This window comes from Paramormyrops kingsleyae, chromosome 23 (assembly GCF_048594095.1).
Source record: "Paramormyrops kingsleyae isolate MSU_618 chromosome 23, PKINGS_0.4, whole genome shotgun sequence".
NCBI lineage: Eukaryota > Metazoa > Chordata > Actinopteri > Osteoglossiformes > Mormyridae > Paramormyrops > Paramormyrops kingsleyae.
In genome coordinates, this window is record NC_132819.1 from 12,630,826 (window position 1) to 12,640,725 (window position 9,900).

General features: G+C 40.4%; 1 protein-coding gene across 5 annotated transcripts; it reads left to right on the forward strand.

Annotated features, from left to right (window-relative positions):
- Positions 1-74: 74 nt before the first annotated feature.
- On the forward strand, positions 75-9,361 carry LOC140581858 (speedy protein A-like). Of its 5 annotated transcripts, XM_072705478.1 has the most exons (9): positions 75-193; positions 1,671-1,820; positions 2,555-2,606; positions 5,182-5,267; positions 5,423-5,594; positions 7,009-7,407; positions 8,434-8,535; positions 8,681-8,726; positions 8,886-9,361. In XM_072705478.1, exons 4-6 carry the CDS (start codon positions 5,194-5,196, stop codon positions 7,114-7,116), a joined length of 354 nt encoding a protein of 117 aa, XP_072561579.1. In that variant the 5' UTR covers positions 75-193; positions 1,671-1,820; positions 2,555-2,606; positions 5,182-5,193; the 3' UTR covers positions 7,117-7,407; positions 8,434-8,535; positions 8,681-8,726; positions 8,886-9,361. The 5 variants fall into 5 exon arrangements, with proteins under 5 accessions (XP_072561579.1, XP_072561575.1, XP_072561576.1 ...); XM_072705474.1 differs by having other exon boundaries at positions 8,434-8,726; XM_072705475.1 differs by lacking the exon at positions 2,555-2,606 and having other exon boundaries at positions 8,434-8,726.
- The last annotated feature ends 539 nt before the right edge of the window (positions 9,362-9,900 follow it).

Consider the following 9,900-nt stretch of genomic DNA (forward strand, 5'->3'; position numbering starts at 1 on the left):
AACGCAAATGGAAATTCCCAAGTATTATTTACTTTGTATTTTGTCATTTAATGAACTAATGCAAAAGTGGCAAACTCAAGTAAAGCTTACTCCACGAAGCCTGGCAATCTATGCGCATGCTCCCTTGGGTCAGAAGTGGCGCGCAGAAGCAAAGAAAACCAACGGATCTTTTCTCGAAGAAGGTTTATACACGGTAAGTTATGAAATGTTTGTTTATTGGTCAATTTAGTTACGGTTGCAGTAAAGTATAGAGCTATTAAGCTGTCCTGGTGGTTAAAGATTTAACCATAGACTGTAAGTTAACGCATTGATAGAGTTGAGTTTGCTAAACAACGGATTTGCACAAACATAAGTTATTAGCAAATAGCATCTGTGTCGAAAACAATTGTCTTGTATTTTACATGTAATCTACGGAGAACTTTAATGTACAGTGAACTTTGAAATTAACTTTGCCGTACGCGAGCGGAGCGGCGCGTCGTGACAAATGGCAATACAACCCAATTGCTTGTGTGTTCACCTGTGAATAAATAATCTATGAATTATAATATTAAGACCTGCTGTCAGCCCTGAGTAAGAAGGGAGAAGGAGATCCAGGTATGCAGGGGTAAAGGAGCTTTATTAATGTCTCCGGAAGGAGAGGAGAGGGGAAGACGGGTTTCTTGCTTCGGAGAAGCGCAGCCTTCTCTGTAGAGGCGCAGAGGGAAAGCGCCGTAGGAGAGGGAGTGATCTCTCCAGGCGATCTCCGAAGGCACGGGACCGAGGGGGCGAGCAGGAGTCGGTGTCGTTGTCCGTGAGCAGGGTTCGTTAACCGGGAGATCCGTCCGACGGGTAAGCACAAGACCAGGACACACAAGGAAGGGGGAACAGGAGGTGCCGGGCTCAGCGGGGAAGGCAGGTCAGGTACGGGAACGGGTCTGAGGAGGGAAGGCAAGAGGGTAAGGACCACACAACAGGATAACAGGTAAGGACGGGAGAGCAGGGTAGACGAGAGACGAGAAAAACGCTCGGTATGGCTGCAATACATTAGCTCAATACTTCGCGAAGCATATCGGGTTCCGTTCTGCTTATAAAGGCAGTCAGTCCTTTGTGGACGAGCTACACCTGTTGCGTCCCGCCTCCGTGGGCGTGACACCTGCTAAGGACCAGATTATTTTCTATGGTGTCCTGATACATAAAACCTTAGAATTGAGAAACTTTATTTTTCACACGACTGTACCTATAAATAGTAAAACCAGAGAAACTGATAATTTTGCAGTTGTCTCTTAATTTTTTCAAGAGCTGTATGTACAGGACTTAAGTGACTCTACTTAAAAAAAAATTGGAGTAGGATTTACTTGAAAAAAGCTTGGAAATAATTTTCGCTCAGAAAAGACAAGTAACATTACAAAAATTTGCAAAGTAAAAACCACAACATGACTTAAGAATTAATTAAAGTTTCTAAAAGTTAAGTTTACTTGGAAATTTCCAGTAAATTTAACTAAGTGTGGAAAAAAATAGCATATTTGTCTCCTATTTAAATACTGGCATTTTTAAGAGGGGATTTTAGCCAGTTAGCATCACGTGACTCACCTGCTTTACAACCCAAGCCGGCATTAGAACACAAGTCGGCTAACACCTTGTCAGTGCGCCCCCTAGCGGAGTTACCCCACTGCCTCCGCGCTGCTCCGCAGGGATAGCGAGGTGCGCGCACTTCAGGCACCAGCACCTCATTCAGCAGGAGGCACAAGGTCCGTCCAGGCAAGACTGCAGCGGCCCGGAGCAGCAGGAGGAATCCATCGTCATGGAGCAGCAGGAAATGGCTGCTTTCTTCACACTGCTAGGTGGGTTAGATTAGTTCCAGCGTGAGGAAGAGCTTTAAATTAAATTTTATATCTGCTTTTATGTAAAGAAATATAACATCAAAATAAAATGCACTTCATTACAAGAACAGCCCAGCAAACAGCAAGTCGTCCTTAGGTCGTCCATAGGACGTCCTCTTTTGGTCCGGATCTTGTCCTCAAAGGACGTCCTTAGGACATCCTGATGGAAAGTTTTTTTTACGTCCTTAGGATGACTTTTAAGGACGTCCTAAGGACGTCTAGAGGACCAGTTATGGACCTTTTAAGGACATTTTCAGGACCAGTTATGGACATTCCGAGAACATATTATGGACTTTCCGGGAACATTTTAAGGACATATTGTGTGAACATATTATGGGCATTAAGCCCACGTAAATCCCTTTTTCTAAATAATTAATATTTGACATTTTACCAGTAATACTAGAGACATAAACAAGGGACAGCCTGAGGATGTCCTTTGGAGGGCCAGCTCAATGTCCTTTATTGGGTACATTCTTAGGATGACCATCTTGCCGTCCTTCAGATAGACATAAAACCGAGGTCCTGACTGTCCCAGGTTATAAAAGATCCCTGTAGGGTTGGTACCCTGATGTTCTGGCTAAAATTGCCCACTGTTGCCTTATCAAATCTTACCTAAGGTGGCTTATCAAATCTGGCCTCCTAATCACCCCCTTTATCTAACTGGTAAATTCTCTCCTGCTCCTTCACCACCTTAGCTACTGTGTGGTGAGCGTACTGGTGCAGAATGGCTGATGTCACATCATCCAGGTGGGTGCTACACAGTGGAGGTGGCTGAAGTGGCTCCCTATTGCATCTATAAAGCACTTTGGGTGTCTACAGTATAGTTCTATATAATGTAACTTTCATTCATTCTTTCATGAAAAGTAATGAAATCCTTCAAAAACAATTCATTATGACAGCTTGCTGGAATAGCATTTAAATAGATATAATTTTGTCTTAAGTCTTTCTCTGTTTATTAATGTTCCATTAGGATGTCCAGAGGACAGCCACAGGATATCCTTCAGCTTTGACCTTCTTTAAAATTTTTTTTAAAAATTCGTTGAAATATATATTTTTATTGTAAGAACATTAGAAATTTTCTTTAAGTTTCTAATTTAACAAATGGCATTAAGAAAAATACAACATAAATATTAAGACAACACATTTTAAAGGTCTTCTTGTGAACATTTCATTCTGAGTCATCAGTATCGATGGCCGGATATTGCTTCCTTACTTCAGAACCTGTGCCCTGTAACAAAAGCATTTATGGAATGTTTGATCCCAATCCATTGATTACTTCATTACTGCTAATTAAAACTGTCAGCACAGGCGATAGATATCTCCTCAACTCTTCCTAGAAAATTCATAGCGATACCGTTAGCTCGTTCTGACAGGAATTTTAAATGTTGATTTAATCGGTTTAATACCAATGACACTAAAAAATTATGTAGGATTACGCCTAAATGTGTTTCAACCCATCGTATTTTATCACTTTATACACGTTAATATGATACTTAGAGGATTTTATTAAAGTTTTATGCACAAAGAAGAGTGTCGCGTCTTACCCGTGACAGTGCTTTGAACTGCGCGTGAGGGTGAGCGAGGGAGCGCGAGCTGCAAAAAGCGTCTCCATGGCATCAAGTACAAAAACGCAGCTGGCCTAAGTTTGAATCTGACTGCAATTCACTAGCATGTAGCATGCAATTCACTTGACAGCCATGCATATCCAGTCAGTTTTTATATATTTATAAATACTGTTCCTGCGGGCTGTCATAATAAATTGTTTCTGAAAGATTTCTTTATTTTTCATAGTGGCACAGAAGAACGGGCTTCACTCCTATAGTTCTATAATTGTTAGAGAGCTAAACCACAAAAAAAAAGAATAAATCAAGTTAATAAACCGTTACATAAAACCGTGCGACCACTTTTTGTTACTATATTTTTCATAGTAACACGGACTTCCTTGGGTCATCCTTAGGACGTCCTCAAAGGACAAGTTTTGGACATCCTGATAGAACATTAATAAAAGATACTTTTACTTCAGATAAAATTATTTATTTAAAATGCTATTCTGGAAGCTGTCACAACAACTTGCTTTTGAATGATTTCTTTAATTGTTCATAGTAACACGGTCGTCCTCAGGATGTCCTCTTTTGGTCCGGAAATCGTCCTCAAAGGACGAGTTCTGGACATCCTGATGGAACATTAATAAAAGGAAGTACTTCAGATAAAATTATTTATTTAAAATGCTATTCCTGGAAGCTGTCACAATAACTTGCTTTTGAAGGATTTCTTTATTGTTCATAGTAACACAGTCGTCCTTAGGTCATCCTCAGGATGTCCTCTTTTGGTCCGGAAATCGTCCTCAAAGGACGAGTTCTGGACATCGTGATGGAACATTAATAAAAGGAAGTACTTCAGATAAAATTATTTATTTAAAATGCTATTCCTGGAAACTGTCACAACAACTTGCTTTTGAAGGATTTCTTTAGTGTTCATAATAACACGGTCGTCCTAAGGACGTCCTTAGGACATCCCCAAAAAAGGGACGTATTGCGGACGACCTAAGGGCGTCCTCTGGATGTCCCTTGTTTGCTGGGAGTATATGTGCCTGCTTTTTGTTATACTGGACGAATTCAAATATTGAAAAAAAATGTATGTAGTACTAAAAATATTTCATGATGCCCTAGGACTGGACGATATGGCAAAAAATTATATCACGATATATTTCTTAATTTTGGTCGATACGATATAATTCCGATATCGATATGGACAATATTAAAAAGCCTCAGGAAAAAACTGCCGAGGACACACACAATGGATGTCTGCAAACTGAATTTGCAAAGTCTATAATACCTCCAGGCTCCTCCTATTAAAATTATATAATTTTTTTTAAAATAAAAACAGTACAAAAAAAATAAGGTTCACTTTTTATTTGTATTTAGCCTTTACAAACAAGAAATGTGAAATAAACTATCAAATAAATAAAACTCTCAGACTCAGCTTATTAACAATAATATATTTCCATTTAAACTAAAATTTACTAAATTATTCATATACTGTATATTATATGATACAGTATATATGTATATCGAAATATCGGAAATGTGTTTAAAAATCGTATCACTGTTATTGAAAAAAATTATATCGCGATATATATTGATATCGAATTATTGTCCAGCCCTATGATGCCCTCAGATGATGATCTGATCCAGCATTTCCTCTGCATGGACTCCTGTTACAAGATGACCGACAAGATAACTTTAATGCATTGGTTTTGCTACATTAATCACTGTACGCAAAGCAGAGACTACTTTTTCCATCCTTTTGCTCTTCATCTCAGTACCTTCTGGTGATGACCTTCGTCTACTTCAAAAGAGCTCACTTCACTCTCAGTGAGCAGACGAGGATGAACTTCTTCATCGCCCTGTAAGTGACGGCATGCTATGGTGGGCAATATAGATGAATGTTAAAATAATAAGAAAAACAATTTCCTCCATCAGCATGAGGATAAGTCTTGGATGAAACTGTTGGAGGTCAGCCAGCCAATGGATCTTGGAATAGTGAATTCTTCCTCTACCAAGATATCTTGCTAACATGATGGAGGAGGAAGAGATGGGAACCAGGTTCGAGATTTTCCCCTGGGCCTTGGGTGAAACCTGGAGAAGTCAGTTTCCCACCTTCCTGAAGAAGAAGGACCAGCTCTGGGCACGGATGGAGTACAGGACTGCTGTCAGCCCCCGCTGCTGTGAGGAGGTACAGTATGTTGCCTGATCTTTAATACAAGTAACTGACATTAATCTTCAGACACCATGAGGCTTGAAATGTCTCAGAGCAGAGTGTTACGTCCTGCTGCTGTTCGCTCCGCCCCCTCCACCAGGACCACTTGGCTCGGCCCTTGCTTCGCCTCGCCCTTATTTGTACTTTCGCCTTGGTCTCTGATTGCTTGATTGGTTTTGGACTTTCGTCTGTGTTTCGACTTCGCCTCTCGGTTTTTCCCTTTTGATACCTTTGCCTCGGCTTGGTGTTTCGTGTTTCACTAGGTGTGTAGGGAGTGTCTGCCTTTTTGTTTATTCGTTAACGTGGGGATTATTGTTTGTTTGGTCAGGGAGATAGATTTAGGCATTGTTGTTTCGTTTCACCATTTTCTTTGTGTTCACTTATGTAGCTCAGCTTGGGGTTACTCGGTAGATGTGCTTTTGTTTGTTTCTTTGGCCTTTGTCACTCCTGACGTTCGTTACACCTAGTGTTTGTATTGTTTGTGAAAAACTATAAAAAAAACTATAAAAAAAGACTCCCTCTGTGTCCCGTGTTCCCTTCTCCTAGCCCTAGTTGTCCTGTCCTCCCCAATCCCTCCTTCCCTTTCACTTTGTTGCGGTCCAACCCTAGACTGGATCGTAACAAAATTGGGGGCTGTTACGATCCAGTCTAGGGTTGGACCGCAACAAAGTGAAAGGGAAGGAGGGATTGGGGAGGACAGGACAACTAGGGCTAGGAGAAGGGAACACGGGACACAGAGGGAGTCTTTTTTTATAGTTTTTTTTATAGTTTTTCACAAACAATACAAACACTAGGTGTAACGAACGTCAGGAGTGACAAAGGCCAAAGAAACAAACAAAAGCACATCTACCGAGTAACCCCAAGCTGAGCTACATAAGTGAACACAAAGAAAATGGTGAAACGAAACAACAATGCCTAAATCTATCTCCCTGACCAAACAAACAATAATCCCCACGTTAACGAATAAACAAAAAGGCAGACACTCCCTACACACCTAGTGAAACACGAAACACCAAGCCGAGGCAAAGGTATCAAAAGGGAAAAACCGAGAGGCGAAGTCGAAACACAGACGAAAGTCCAAAACCAATCAAGCAATCAGAGACCAAGGCGAAAGTACAAATAAGGGCGAGGCGAAGCAAGGGCCGAGCCAAGTGGTCCTGGTGGAGGGGGCGGAGCGAACAGCAGCAGGACGTAACAAGAGGGAAGGGTTTCTCATCATTAATGACCTTTTCTGTCTTACTGTAACTTAAGCTAAGCTAAGGGCTGTTTGCTCACTGTTGTCTTTGGGGGCAGATACCAAATGACTGTTATCATAAGTGGTGTTTGTTGCTGGTGTCGCAGTGAGTCACGTTCTGCCATCTGATCCATGTATGTCCGTGTCCTCATGCAGGTGATGGCCATCGTACCCTCCCACACTCTGTGGAAGCGGGAGCGCCCCGAACATCACAGCGGGGCTCAGTGGCACTACGACAGGGAGGGCCTTCAATATATTTTCTAATGGTCCAAAGCACATAGTTCTATGGACCATTATTTAAATAATTATTACAATTGAGCACACACTTATTGAGCTTTCTTTGTCTAAACTAAATCCATCCATCTATTTTCTGTAACTGCTTGTCCTATTCTGTGCTGTGGGGAGTCCGGAGCCTATCCTAGAGGCTCTGGGCAAAAGGCAGAAACAACCAAGGATGGGGCGCCAACCCATTGCAGGGCTCACTCACAGAAGAAACCCCACAATGATACGGGGAGAACACGCAAACTGCAAACGTATGCAATACCACCATGCCATGTACGTCTAAACTAAATATGAATTATATTTATAATTAAATAAAATCGTACGATCTGTTACTGATACCCATTATACCTATCAAAGGCAAACTCAATGTAGAAAGATAACAGCAGTAACGCGAGCTGTGTGGTCTCCACCTGCTCTGCAGATTCAGAAAAGAATAACATACATCCTAACTGGCCATATCGTGGAGAACTATACAAACGATCCCAGAAAAAATAGTCCTAGATTATGACTGCAACGCTCACCAGCCCCTAATAATATCCCAAGCAGTTTAACTAACATTCACCCATTTATCATTTATCATGCCGGTAAATTTTACCGATCGGGTGATGGCGTCCCATTCAGTTAAAATGTACTTTTTCGTATTATATGCACAAAATTCCCCGATAATTCACCTTGTTTTTTTTTTTTTTTTTTACTTCCAGCCAGTTTTTCCTTAAGCTAAATTACCTTAACGTTGCCATTACACATTAAGAACTTTTTCAAAAGTCAGTTTATGAATGGACTGCAAGCCATTCATTTAAATTAAAAATTCATTCAAAAAATAAACCGTTGCGTGTCGGACTTTAAACTGCAAAAAAACCCATGTACTCAACTCGCGGATTCAAACACTATTTAATCCTAATCGCATGATCGATCTAAAATCTTAAATCCATTTGACAAATGGCTTCAAAAACACAAGTCTACTGGAGAACTATTAAAATCTATGCTCATATAATTCTCCAATTTAGGTAACAAAATACGGCATGCATTAACCTGATCAAAGAAATAATAATGCGGTATGAATTTAAAACACGCACCGTGTTAATGCGTTATCTCTTAAGTATCTCGGTACATATCAAGGCCACAGGGCCACACATTTTCCGGAATTTGTACTAAAAGCCTGTTTTATCGCGATAGTCAAAATGAAGGCCTCATTTGCATATTTTGATTTAAACATCAACATATCCTTTGCAGCGTGTGCAGGACACATTTTTACGTCATTCTGACGTGTTTTTCTTACCTGGTGGCTTACTATAAAAGGCTTAGCTGGAACTTGCAGGGACTCACTTTGCAAACTTCTCTCATCTAAAATGGGCATGCAACTATCAAGCTGCTGCATCATTAACAGGGATGTTAATGAAGGTAAGTTTTCTTATTTCACTTTATGGATTGGGATTTTAAAAAAATAATAATGTTCATATTTTAGAATGTGCAGGTATCAGTTTAAAATGCTTTTATGATGGCTGATGACAATGTTCGAATTATTTGATATAATTTTTCCCATTAGGACCCTTCCCATTAGATTATGGGCTCACTGACATCACGCTGGATGAGTAAGTTCTTCGCTCTGTTCTGTACTTATAACATGTAATGCAGTTGAGGAGTAGGGTGCCTGAAGCTGATCTCTTTTATAATATGGTTGTTGATTAGGTTTAATTTTTAGTTTAACTCGAGCATGTTACTATCCCTAAAGAGTGTTCTGTGGATTTCAGGAGTGAGTGCGCCATGCTACTGGACAACGATGAGGAGGATTTAAAATTCGAATCTGCACACTTGGTTCTTTTGCCTGATTTCGACCAGGAAACAGAAGACGAGTGCAAAAGCTCCACGACAACAGAGGGGCATTGACTTTTGAGAAGACTGTGTGAAATGTTGTCCAGAGCATTGTCTGCATGTTTCTGCTGCTTAAAGTGCTAGTTCCTTTGGGCACTTTTGTCACACTGTGGTTGCCAGACATTTATTCACACCAATAAAATACAAGTCAATTTTTTATTTTTGTTTTTTGTATCTCCATATCTATGCATATATTTATAAACAGTGACCAAGTTCGAGAACTTCGATGTGAAAGTGCCTTTCTGGTTCTAAAATTTGGTATAAAAGCATCTTTCAACTCTGATACCAGTTAGGATTTCTCCTTGAAATTTCACTACTGACAAAATCTGAATAAAACTGCATACTTTTGTCTTGATTTATGTGTTTGCGCATACAAACAAAATTTAAAACAACAAATGGGAAATTGCCATGCTGTGAGTTTTCTTCTTTAAATATATAATGTATGGTAAGCATGTACATATTAATGTCACAACGCTGCATCTGAAACCTGGACACCATAACCGCTCCTGCCCAAAGATAGGTGGCTGCCAGCTTCAGTCAGCACCACGGACAACAACCACCTGTCTAAACTTCTGTTTTGGACCAGCTCTCAATGACTGCTTCACCCCTAATTCCAGATACCTGACTCTCATTGAAGGTGGGTTAAGTCAAGTCCAAATTGGAGCCAACTATGTAACATTCACTCATAACGCTTGCAATGAGCCACAGCAAAACAGAGCAAGGGCAGGCATATATATGCAAAGATAACCAGGTCTCAACAAGAGACAGGTGTCAACCATTACCATTTAACCAAATACAAGGGACTGGGAGTTGGAAGACAATTAACAATCACTAAACACTAAGGACTCAAACACCAGGAGATATTAGGGACTGGGGTTACAGAATACTACTGCA